General features: G+C 30.1%; 1 protein-coding gene across 2 annotated transcripts in view; it reads right to left on the bottom strand.

Annotated features, from left to right (window-relative positions):
* Syx17 (syntaxin 17) overlaps positions 1–13,772 on the bottom strand; it is a 142,624-nt gene that overhangs the window by 108,419 nt on the left and 20,433 nt on the right. For both annotated transcript variants that reach the window (XM_040708925.2, XM_040708924.2), the window contains exon 2: positions 2,004–2,422. In XM_040708925.2, the coding sequence (XP_040564859.1) occupies positions 2,004–2,317 (314 nt within the window). In that variant the 5' untranslated portion in view covers positions 2,318–2,422. The remainder of the gene's footprint in view (positions 1–2,003; positions 2,423–13,772) is intronic.

Here is a 13,772-nt window from a genome sequence, read left to right as displayed (position 1 = left end):
AAATATAGTAAAATAATGTATGACCTTTTTTTGAAAGGCACGAGGCTCTGAGAAATAAAATAAAGGCATATTCGGAATCAATGGAGCAAATTCTATCAAATAAAGGATATACTGTTTTTGTACCCTTTTGTCTGTTGGACGTTTAATTATTAAATAATAATTATATAATAACCAAATTATTTTGAACTTTTTTCTGTTTCTTTTAAGAGAAAGAGTTTCTGGGTTTGTTCTTAAGGAGTTTTTTTATACAATTTGGAAACATTTTTTCCCCCCAGACATTGGTTTGAAACTATTGACCGAATTTAAATGATGTACGGAAGTTAAAATTATAGACTGAAATTTCCTATAAAAAACATAAAACATAACAAATTTCTCTTCTTCCTAATAAAATAATACTCTGAGACCGTTCCAGATCGAAATTGTACCTAGTTAGTTATAATTATAACGGTTACAGACCGTTTTTTGATTTTCAGATCAAACAGCAACACTAATATATATATTCTTCATCCTATTAGTTCAATTAGGAATTAGCTATCAAGTCCCCTTTTGGGAAGATAAGTTATTTTACAAAAACAAACTTTTGATATATAAACTACATATATGTAGTGTCCACAAAGTAAAAAAATAGATATAATATGAACAGTTTGGTGGAAAGCATCTTAAAAAAGGACGTTATATGAATGTTTATTTAATATTCATGAAAGTATGTCCTAGTATCAGTGAATGGGATATATCTTATTTCGTGTTCACCATATCTATTATGTATACTTAAGGAGGATATTTTTCTTGTATAAGCAGATTATACTATACATTCAAGTTGTAATTTGTACATCTCATAATGGATAACTTAATTATGATATCCCCCATTTTAAAGAACCAATTCACTTACATATTATAATTAATTATTAGCAAGGCATCCGTTTTTTAGGGAAAATATACGGATTTCATTGAAGTTCCAGAAGCATCCCTATAAACTGTTTGGTAGTTATATCAAAATGTTTCCTAAAACAGATATTTTGACATAACTTAAATTTTTATTTATTTATTTTATAAAGATGTTTATTTCAATTTTAAATTTCCATTTTTTCTTGAATCAAAGTACCTTTGCTTCCTTACGTGATTACAAATTCTACACATGAATGTATTTCTGTAAAAAATAAGTTTCTAAGAAATAATTTAGTGAATACTTGATCATAATGCGGATGTTTTTATTAGAGACCATCTAATTTAATTTTGGTAAGAGCTCATTTATCATGGGAGAAAAAACAGATCATATATTGGTCCCAAATGAATTTCTTTTTTATTTTGTCTTTCCTTTTCCTTCATAATATCTTATGTCAAAAGAATCGTCAATTTATCATCTGAGAGATAGTTATTTGCTTTGGAAAAATTATTTCATTGGATATTAGTGATGGACTCAAATATTAGCTGAATTTGAAAAAAAACCGACTTAACTAAAGTTGACTATTTTTTGAACTTGCCCAAAATATTCTTTGAAAAATTGACTTTTTGTAACTCGAATAATGAAAACTGGAAGCATTCGAGTTTTCATTAGTCTTGTGCCGAGTTTCACTCAATAGGATAGTAAAAAACTAAAAGGACTACTTTCTTATTAAAATAAGAGTTGAAGTTTTATTCAAAAGTCCCAACAAGCGAATTCGAAAATTGGGTTTTTTCTCCTAACACGAACTCGACTACACGCAGAACTAAAAAATTTGAACATAAAATTTGTGACTCAAATCCAACATTATTGTTTATATTTTGAAAATATTTATGTAGATCAATGGTTCTCAAACTTTTAAAATTGCATGGGACTACGAAAATATCAAGATCTTCATATATTACCATTGTTTAAACATTTAAAAATTAATAAAAATAGGAAAAATGTAATTCAAAATTGTAGATGCTTAGAGAATTACAGTGATTATTTATCTCATACATCAAACGGAACATATTTTTATCGTTACAACTTTAATTTTAAATATTGAAATATATTTTATTACCTTCCAAGTGAAATTTTTGGCTGTAACTTGGTTGGCGGTGGCGTTGGAGGAGGAGCTGGAGATAGCCTTCTTGACGCCACGGAGTTCTTACGTGCAAGTGGATGTCTTAAGAATCCATGTGGAGAGGTTGTGGATGTACGACGATCATTCAATGCTCGGACTGGGGATAAATGCTTTTTCTTTCGAATTGAAGATGAAGGGTAATGGAATTGTAGGGTGTCCTGTGGAGAGTTCAGATCCCCTCCTGAAGGCTTCCGAACGTAGACCCGTGGAACACTTGGCCGACCGACTGTGCTTAAATCACCGGCTGCCATTTTGAATTATAGAATTTGAATTATATTCTCCTCCTGTTTTTCTTGACAAAGTTATTTCTTTTTGTGTGGGATGCTTAGAAAAATATTTTTTTCTTCCGAATCATTCTGTGGAAAAAAATTGGAGAAATTAAAATAAAGATATAATGTTAAGAGAAGTGAAAATGTGTGCATTTTTAAGCGTGCGAGGATAGAATTGTACAATTTGCATGTGCAAATTACAGCTGGGGTAAAATAACTTGTACAATTCTGCGCTCATTTCCACATCTCTATAGGTGTTCAACTATATTATGTGAAAGATACACGGCAATTCATCACGTGAAAGATTGGAATAACGTTAATTAGAAAATCTTATCTCATATTGTAATTGAGATAAAAGCTCCTACGTAAAGGGAGATAAATTGTCTATAAAAAAAAGTAATAACACGAATATATTACTTAATTATGTGGGTTAATCCTTTCTCTTTTTTCTTCATCAATTTCCCCTAATGTAAGACATTATTGATTCTCGATCTAGGACAAGTTTCTATATATTTATTTATATAAGTATTCATACAAGGATCCTTGAGAGAGAAAAAAACGGCTTCACCAAAAGGTAAAATACTCTAATGACTCACCTTTCAAAAGTGATTCATGCAAATTACCTTAGCATTTGCATATTGTTTACAATTCCTCTCGTGAGAGACTTCATCATCAAGGGACTATTGAAGCTCATATGAACAATTTATTTAATGCAAATTTATTATGTTGTTTAATATTCACTTAATTCGTCTACAAAATGTCAGCTGGCGTCACATAGGTATTTAATAGCAATATGCTATTCATTTTTGAGTTAAAACAGTTTGATGGGTGTGCATTGATGGCTTTTATATGTATTATGTATATAAAGGGTGGGATTTTAAATCCAGAAAATTTAGGGATAATGTATATTACAATTTATTTCCAAAAATTAATTTAGCAATTCACAAATCTTTTGCGCTAACATGACGGGGTCCAAGTGAAGTCTATCACTCAAACCAACCACCTCCAGCTTCAACCACAGTCTCCAACCTTGCATAGGCATTGATGATGAACTCATTGTGCATGTTGGGGACTGCGTCGAGAATGGAGGTCTTTAAGGAGTAAACAGTGTTATGTCCAAGTTTATTGGACTCTCATCCCCAAGACTCCCTACACATAGTAGGGGTTCAGATCCGGCAAGTTAGAATGCCGCATTTCCTTTGCACAAAACATTCAGGAAGTCTGTAGTACGTTTTTTTTGCGGTCAGAGAAATCCTGAGTCTTCCTTGCAGATGTTTCCAACTCCTTGGTACCATCGTTAACAGTTAATTTGATTCCGTAAGCTCAATAATCTCCTTGTGCGTGCGCTCGACATGGAGGTTCATAATAATGGCAGCAGAGTGTTCGTATTCGGAGGGCATCTCAAATATTTTTTTTTCCTTTTTACAATCTTGTTAGCTGGATCTGATGGACACACTTTCATAAACATAGATCATAATAAATTTTGAAATTACGTAACCCAGCAAAAAAACTAAAAAAAAATCAGTAAATTTAGACGATTTCATATCGCGAGACTTTTTGCGTCAAGACTAACCGGATCTGCATTCGTATGGTACGCGATCAAAGGACAAACCAACCAAATCCTCTACTACATCAAAGACGAAATTATTAGTGGGATCAAAAAGGAATTCCAGGATTTGCCAAGAGACCAAGTGGCGAAGGAATGCTCACGCTTTTTGCTTCGTATAGAGACTATAATTGAGACTGATTATCTAAAGATGGTGTCAGTGGATCTATAACGTACACATTTTTTTTTTTTTTTTTTTTGGTCATTATTATTTGACTTCATATCTTAGAAAATTTTAGAATGACTACTCTAAGGATAGTAATAATAACCACAATGAACCAGACATGCGATCAAAATGTGTGCAAAGGCACTTTTGAGGACCTTTAGGGTTATTATTTTCTCCATTTTAAGCTACTATAAATTCATATAGTTCTGGCGCTTTTTTAATGCTGGTATATTGTCGAGATATTTATATAAATTAGTTCCTACAAAATGATAGAAGGTAAACTATAGAGCTGTACAAAAGCTGAATTTACATACACCCTATCACTTTGAAATGAAAATAAGTAGACCTTGTATTGCGCAGTGTTCCTAGGGGTCACATATTAAAAAAATAAACTGAATCCAAATTGTGGTTTTTGCGTCTATACATACCATTAATAATTTTGAAACTATATTTTTTTACAGAAGTATCATAATTGCTGTTTGTAAACATATAAAATTATTTTTGATTTTGTAACGTATAATTATTTAAGATCACAACAAACCTTGGGAAGATATATTTTTTGTAAATTTTAAATCACTAAAGTTTTATCATTTGGATGCGCAGTTGTTATGTAACAGTCGTTTAGTGAGTTGATAGCAGTTTTTTTTTGGTGAAATTGGCAAAATTGAGTATGGAGCTGTTATTAAATATTTCTTGTCCAAAATAGCAAAAAATTTGGTGATTAATTGTCAACAGATGCTAGATAGATGTGACTAGCTGTTTCAGCCATTTTGGAAACAAATATTTAATGACGGCTACATACTTGATTTTGTCTATTTTCACAAAAATACTCACATCAATTCACTCAAACAATTGTTACATAATAACTACACGTCTAAAAAAGCTGAAACTTTGGTGAGTAACTGCCAAACGATTCTAGATAGATATGACTAGCTTTTATTTACGAGTGCTGCCATCTTCACGTTGAAGTCTGAAACCGAATCAAAAAATATTTTTGTATTTGCCTGGTACCAAATGGTTAAAGAAGTGCACCAACTCAAATATATTCAAGTGTATTTGAATATATTCAAAAAAAATTTCATACGATTTATTAGACAATAATAAACATACGAACGAATAAAATTGTATCACCTATTAAAATGATATATATTCCCCTTTCATACCTTGCTCATGATATATATTTTTCTAAAAAAAAAGCAATTGCGAGGCTAGGCTACATATGGACAACAAGTTATGAGTCAATACATCTATTTTTTACAAAATGTAACGTGTTCTATAGAAGATTTATGATAAAAAATAAATCCGTATGGATCCCATGAGGTTTGTTCGTTTTAAGGAGGGTTTGATCAACTGTTTCAAATTTTGATTACGGAGTATCGGCAACATTATTTTTATGAAATATGAGCTCAAGCAAATGGGTTCCAGAGGTTCATCAATACATATGAGTACATTTTTAAAATTTATAATTTTCCATATGACTGATTTCCATTGTGAGGATAACTAAACCCTTCATTCTATAGTAACAATAATACTAACACTTAATAATACTCTTGAAGAATAATTATTTATCAAGTATCGATAATGATAAATGAATATCATAAATTAAATAATGAAATTATATTCAGTAAAGTGCGCGTGATAATATATTCTTGCAGATGTAAGAAGAACCCCAAACTAATCGAAATAGCACTCGACGTTTTAGAAAATTTCATCGAAAATGATCTTTAAGTCGGATTTTGAGGTGCTTGTATGAAGAATATATATATACATAATTGTTTAACTCTTGATACATAAAAATGAAACTAACACAAATTTAGCAGAAAATACAAACTTGGATTTATGAGTCCAAATCCACTCAAACTCTTCAAATTATGCGGTCAGAAATGCTGACTATCTTTGCAATTTCAGGAGGACGAATTTGGGCACAAAGTAAATCTACTACTCGTTGCTCATTTCTACATCAAACAACCACAAATCAACATTTCCTGATCCATTGTTTAACTATACATCAAATGACGTCATTTTAATTGTAAAACTGTCGGTTGGTCGAGGCCTATTAACACTTATCAATGCCTGGTACTTCCATTAGTAACTGAATAACTAAAAAAGGAAAAACACTCTCAAATCCGTCACGAAAGTTCGAGTTCGATTTATTTAAGAACCGAAAAGTGGGAAAATATTTGAAGTATTTTTTAAAGTACCTGCAACCTAAACATATAAGGATCATCCCTAATTTATAGAATGTAATTTGAGACTTGCGTGCAAATTTTGTTATTATTACTCTATTAAAAAGATTGCACTTTTCATTATTATTATATATATTATACATACATATGTAAAATGTATGTTTCGATTTTGGAAAGTAATCCTTATTGTTAAAAAAAAAATTATGGACATTATCTAGTGCATGACTGAACAGAGAATAATCTAAATGGATAAGTTAAAAGCAATTTGACGTATACAAAAAGGCATGAATATGTACAATGTACATGCACTGCTTAGAAATAGCAATTACTTTAAAAAAACATTATCACAAAATTTGTTATGAAGGAGAGGTGGGGGACGGATGTAACATTTGCAACAGTCTCTTTCTCTAACATACAAAAATAAAACACTAAATTTTAAGTTATTTTTGTGAAACTCTTTTTCAATATACGGAAAACCTGGTTTTGAGGTGTAAAAACAGTTTCTTTGAAGATTCTTATTTTTGTTATAATCATAATCATAATAGACCCCCCCGTCTGCGAGAATATATATATATATGTTGTTGTTTTTTGGGGATTTTTTAGAATTTTTTTGCTCCTCTACAAAATTTAATTGAATGACCTATTTTTGACCGAATTTTTTATCTTCTGTTTTTTTATCAAAATGTTCCCTTCCAAAGTTGTTTTTTTTGAAAAATTCCTTCATTTGGGGGTGGGGGTGGAGGGGACTACATCCCCTGCAGCCCACTCCTTGCGGTCGCTCATATTATGTATTTTTTTTTATAGTAAACTGCACAACAAAGTTGTTATAACCCTGTGTTTTTGGTTGTAAATTAGTTTGATTATTTGTTTGTTATTCATCATGATTACGGCAAAAGTAACTGATTGATTTTGACCAAACTTGATCAGAAGATTAAATATAATCCCACGAAAATGGTATTAAATTTCGAGAGGTAACGGTCAAAGATTAGGGGCAAGGTAATGTAAACCGTAAAAAAATCATAATTGACCATAACATTCGAATAAATTGAGACACCTACCCCTATTAGTCTATTTTCATAAAAATCTAAGTCAAATACAATATTTTAAACTGTTGTAACCGTCCCTGGCAATGGAACAGTTAAAACAGATTACGAGTCGAATTCAATAGTAATTTGTGAAAAACTTTTACCAATTATGTACCTATAGCCTTTAAATTAGCTCAAATAATATCAATCATGTGTAGTCAACTTAGTCAAACCAACTCAGAGTAATGGAGCCCGAAACGAAAAATATTGCAACTGTCCTCGGTCTCCCTACTGAATGTTTTAAGGTATATTTAATTAAAGGTAAATATAGAACAAAAGTGAGGCAAAAAATAATACACAAGCCTATTTATTCATAACTGAATTAATCAAGCATGACTTGACATGGCACAAAAGAATATAACTATGTATTTATTAAATTATTTAGTCGAATATTTCAATGGAAATAGAAACACAACACTTTATTCATTGCCAATTTCAATTTGATTTAATCGTTAGTTAAGGAAGTTTTTAATGGAGGACTCTCAGGGATCAATGGGACAATTTAATTGCAAATACCTGTCTCAAGCTTGTGCAGACATATTTTTGGTGCCCCGCTTCAATGAACCCCTTTTCATCACTAGAGCTGCAAGAAATGTTTAAATAAAGTTTGATTTAACGAAAGGAAGGAAATAGATATTTGGTATTTGTACTTTGATCAATTATATTAGTATTGTTTATTTTTAATTGTGAATAACAAGTAGCTCAATGAATAAAGCAAAGGAACCAGATAGCAATCGTGGACGTGTTCCCTCACGTCAACAAAAGTCCCAACCCTAGCCTTAAATAGAGATATGAAAATACCCGCATTTTTAATCGTGCGATGATACAAATTTTTAGGGATGGGCATAATATAGTGAAAAATATCCTTTATTACTTTTGATTTATTTTAAACGCATTATTAGATAATAATTTATAGGTTTAAATATAATTAACCAAATACAGGTTATTTACCACTACATTCAAGTATGAATTTTTCAATTTACATGCAACATTTATTAATTGATTTTGTTTATCTGTCGTCTGGAGTACTTTACTTAATATTATACAAAAAAGAAAATCATAAATTATTTACGGTGGCACCGCATTACTCAGAAGTTTAGCTCGAATGGAGAGTGCTGTTCCAATTAAAACTAAAACTTTCAGAAAAAGGAAAAATATCTTGTAAAGGATAAGATCTACGTATTAAAATTCAAGAAGAAATGTTTTTGTGATCTTTGAAGTTGCTCAAAATCTAGTTTTAATCATTTTTTACAGTTTTATTTCACTTTGAAGATAGGTCTTTAAAAAATGAAGATTTTCCTACTTATGCATAGTGATTTGTAAAAATATATTTTTTTCATAGAAAAATCTTACTGTTATCAAAATTTTAGAAACAGATTAAAGTATATTATACTTCCTCAGGCAAAAAAGTAGAATATAGTTAAAAAAAAATATGAACCTAACATTTCCAAAATAGCATTTCTAAATATAACAAGGATATAGGAACAGTTGATCTCTTGGATGTAATATAAGCTGTCTATGGAGGGAGAATTAGATGAATGAAAGAGTGGTAGCCATTATTTAACGTATCATTAGTCCTTCTGCTGATCAAGCCTGGCAATCCATCGATGAAAGCAAAAATTAATGCATGTATATCTGCCATATCTATAATTCCTTCGTCATATTATATTATAGACCTTAGTCAATCATGGAGCATAGATACTAAGACTGTCTCCCACTGAGAGGAACCGCTAGCGAAAGTTGAGCAGCGACAATAGCATCCCCTTTATTAGGTATTTATCTCCGTTAAGACGTTGCAAAGGTCTAATGTTTAAAGAAACTGCGACATTGGAGTGTTCCACATTCAATATTGGGATACATAATTATATCTAATAATAGGAATTATACTATAAATTGATATAGTATTTTTCATAACATTTCTAAATGTAAATAGAAAGTCAATCTATCTGAATAAATTTATTTAATTTTTCAAGTTTGAATCTCAAAATTAAGTAAAAAAATTTAGTGGAACTTGTTCATCTTTCATATTATTGTCATAAATCCCTGTCTTAGGAATCCTCTTCTTTTTTTTTTTCTTCTTTAAACCTGATAATCTCCTTTTAAAAAAGTCTGCAAAGATGTTTACCAAAATTTAGCAAGAATAATTTCTAAAATTTTAAGTTCTTTATTTTTTGTTTTTTATGAAGTAGTCGTTTGTTACTCAAAAAATTTGTTTTTAGAAAATGCTATTTAAAGGCCTTAAAGCTCAAAAGATTGTTACCAGACCCATTCTTTCAGTCTTTAAAAACCTAAATAAAATTTTTGAGTAAAACCCACTTATTGGTTTGGGCGTGATTCCCGGACAAACGCAAATACACCCATATTCGCATTTAATATATAGATTAGCGAGAAAGGAACACTATAGTTTTTATAATGACCTTATCAGCAGCAAAGACATCTTTTACTACAAAGCTTGAATGTTAAAAACAAGCGTCTGTATTTTAAAATTCATTTTCTTATTAGTAGCTACTATTATAATATTTATAAATATTACTTAATGCTATGTGTATACCTATTCTACTCATTAATTATCGTCATTATCCATTCACTATGAATAAACCACAATTTTGTTTGGATTAATTGTAAATTAATTTTTTTGCTGTTAAAGTTTTAGTTAGTATTTTTTAAATAGGCTAATACTATTTGCATAACGTAGAATCAAGCAAACAATATTATATCAATAACTTACAAACTTTCTGAGGATGGTTTTGATGGACAAGTTTTTCTGGAACAAATAATAATTAATAAATGGAAAAGAGCAATCCAAAGAAATTAGGGCCTAGATATTATACTTGTAGTATCTGTTACATCGAAACTCATTAATTAAATTAGTATAAATATGATCATTCCATTGTATCTATTCAGAGTTACAAACAATAAATCTATTAGTATAATATTATAAGAACATGTGTTATTTATTTTCTTTAACGAGTTCATATATATTCATCTAAGAAAATTGTATATTTTTATTTTTGGAGTTTATGTATATGTTGTTATTAATAAAGCCTCCGCTAATTTTGTGATGATTTTTTTATTATTATACTGTCATTTAGACATCCTTTAATCTCTGATAATGTAATATTGTATTTAAAAAGACCCTTATGAACTTTCAAAAATTGTGAATCAATTACTGCCCAATATTGACATCAACAGCACTGTTAAAGATGCCAAGATGATAAGTAGTCGTCTTTACATATCAGGATATATAGCAAGGTCCATTTTACAACTCACAATATGCCATGAATGCTATAAACTACTACCATTTTTTTATTTATATAATGATTTGCTCAAACATTTCAAAAAAAAATTGATAAAATATGAATAAAAGAGTTTAGTTTCACCTTCTATAATTTATTTATTTTTTGTCTTCACTATAAAACTCTGAATGAAAATTATGAATGTTTCTGAAACAAGTGTATACCCTTATTATAAGGGTATATACTGTTGGACGTCACTATTAAAAAGCGTGGTAAAAGTCAAACATCAATGGGAAAAGTATTAGGGTATAACCTTTTAATTCTATCAACCTTGATTCTGTCAAATGAATTATTTTCAAGCATAAATATAAGTCGAATTCAAGAGAAAACAGAGTTCAATTGCATATTAACAATTGTATGTGATGGGGATCATTCTTTTTATAGAATTCTTTCAACATATATCAGATAACAATTCCATGTTATGAGTAAATCTATACATGCATATTCGTAAACATAAGTAATTTTTACGACCACTAGTACAATATCAATCATTGAGATATAAGCTCTTGTGAAGTCTCAAAAATAAGGTCTGATATCTCCAAATTTGAGTCCTAGTTTAGTCACGAGTTTTTGGGTGCGTGATTTAGTGAGTTTCAAGCATTGAGCCTTATTAAAATCTTAACCTTGTCTACCTGACGACAAATTTTCACATTGAGTACAAGTCAAATCTGAAATTTATTTTTTCTTGTACTAATCGTGGAGTTGGGAGTCCCAATTTGATAAGAATTAAGTGCAACCTGTGTTCGAGTGTACAATTCTGATTAGTGAATTATAATTATAAATAATTTATTACCGAATAAACTGAATAATTTATATTATTCACTTCACTTCTATTTATTGAATGTAACTAAAGAACAATACCATGCACTATTTTATCAGCAACTATGTCGTCTATCAATTTTGTCAATATATACTTACAAGGATTTAGACAACTTTCACATGAATACTCATCGACTCATAATTCATATGACTTTTGCTCATAAGTAAAACTATTTGTGAGCGAAATTATTACAACTCACTAGTTACCATATTTATTTATAAATAATAATGAGAACATCCCTGGATTGGTTTTATACGAGCTACGGGGAAGAGAGTGGGTGTATTAATTTCAAAAATCATTTTGAATCGTCCGTCGTCAAGATCTTCTGATCTCTTTCTTTTGAGAAGAGGGTGAGCCACTGAAGACTTGTTCTACTTAATAGATTCAAATTCAATACAAATTATTTTTTATTGGTCTTTTCTTACTCCACATTGCGAGTGAAGGAAGTGAGTTCAATAATTAATTTTTGGTTAGATTAGTTTATTTTCAGAAGTATTTTTTCCCCCTTTGTTCTTCCATTCGGGGATTTGGATCTAGATTGTGTGACACTTTTTTAATAGCGACAAAAAATAAAATAAAGTACTGAAAGGTTTATTTATTGTGTTTGGGGCTTACAGCGTCCCCTTTTTATTTAAAAAAAAAAAAACCCTATGATTTTGTGTATTCTTAATTGAAGAATAAAATTATCATGGATGTGACTCGGCTCAAGGTGTTTTACCTTACCTTTTGTATTTGAGCTTCAATGTTATAAGAGAGGAAGAAATCTTTATGGTTTCATTTAAACTTTTCAATTATAATAGTAAATTTAAAATTTAAGAATAATCATAACCAAAAATATACGTGGCCAGCCTTAAAACTAATAAATGTGCATAATATTATAATAGATTTGTTGAAGGGTTTGAATGTTGATAGGATCTGAAGAAATTTTTTCCCCTCAAGTAAAGACTGGTTTAGAAATAATACTATTTACATTAAATTGTTTATTTTGATACAGGATTAAATTTTTAATTAACTTTAAAAAACTCTAACAAGAGTAACTTCAGGATTAATTGAAAACGTTTAAGTAAAACATCAATTTTACTCTTCTTAAAATACAAAATGGAGCGACAACAACAATTGACAACGTGCTCTGCAGAGATTATTCTCTCAAACTCTATGTGCATAGATTTGTTACTTGGTAGCTCCAAGAGAAGAAAATATACATTACGTATTTGGACTTCAAAGACAATAAATTTGTAGGTCCGATGGAGTAATTGTAATACTATAATGTTTACTTATACTTAGTGTTGAAACAGTCCTACGACTGATCGCCTTATCTGTCTTTTTTCCACGCCTCTTTCAGTCTTTTTTTTTTTAGAAGTCCGATCTTTTTCTCTACGGAGATCGGTATTTCAGTCATACGGTCTAAGATATCGTTTTATTTTGTTCCAGTATAATAATACGTTCTAGTTACACATCTCCAACAAGTATCTTGTCCCCTTGAAAGAGGTAATGAATTATGATGTAGCTTCAGCGACTCAAATGACGTAGTTAGTAGTAACTACGTCATTTTAGCTATTGTAGTTTCTACAAAACACTGATATGGACCGGTCCTAGAAATGAATTTTTTTTATTTAACTGAAACTGATAGGACTGCAATCATTTTAGTTTTTTTTAGACCAATCCAACTAAACTTATATTTAATCAGTGCAAATCCATCTGTTCTTTTTGCTAATGTTGTTTTAAATGTTTCAATGTTCTCCTTTACATAGCAGAAATGCATTCTATCGCCCAAAATTATACAACAAGTACCTGATGTTAACTGAATTAAGCAATTCTGGGGACTAACAAACAAAAAGAGGAAACATCAAATTATTTGGGGAATTAAGTATATAAAATATCGACTAAAAAGGTTCCCGTTTCTCCTAACGCGACACCCTTATATCACAATTTATACCATTTTCAAAAGGGGTTTGAATGTTCAGGTATAAAAAGGGGTTCATAAACCGGACTGCTTGATGACTATAAATTATAGATTATAATTTGTTAAAATGTGTTTCAAACTCTTCTGTAAAAGGAATGGTCATATCTACAATGACAAACAACCTTTTCGACATTGAGTCAAGCTTTAGCAACAATCTGTTTCATCAAAAATATTTTATCAATCCATTTCAAGGAATCGCAAATAACAACTTACACTTTACGAATGACGTCATAAATGATTAAAGTTCGGGTAAACAATCTAAATATAGTGTTTTAACTCATAATTATGACTCCAAGTAGGTAGTACCTGTATTTC

This window comes from Lepeophtheirus salmonis, chromosome 3, assembly GCF_016086655.4.
Source record: "Lepeophtheirus salmonis chromosome 3, UVic_Lsal_1.4, whole genome shotgun sequence".
NCBI lineage: Eukaryota > Metazoa > Arthropoda > Copepoda > Siphonostomatoida > Caligidae > Lepeophtheirus > Lepeophtheirus salmonis.
The sequence above is the reverse complement of the archived record's forward strand: the minus strand, read 5'-3'. Positions and strand labels throughout refer to the sequence as shown.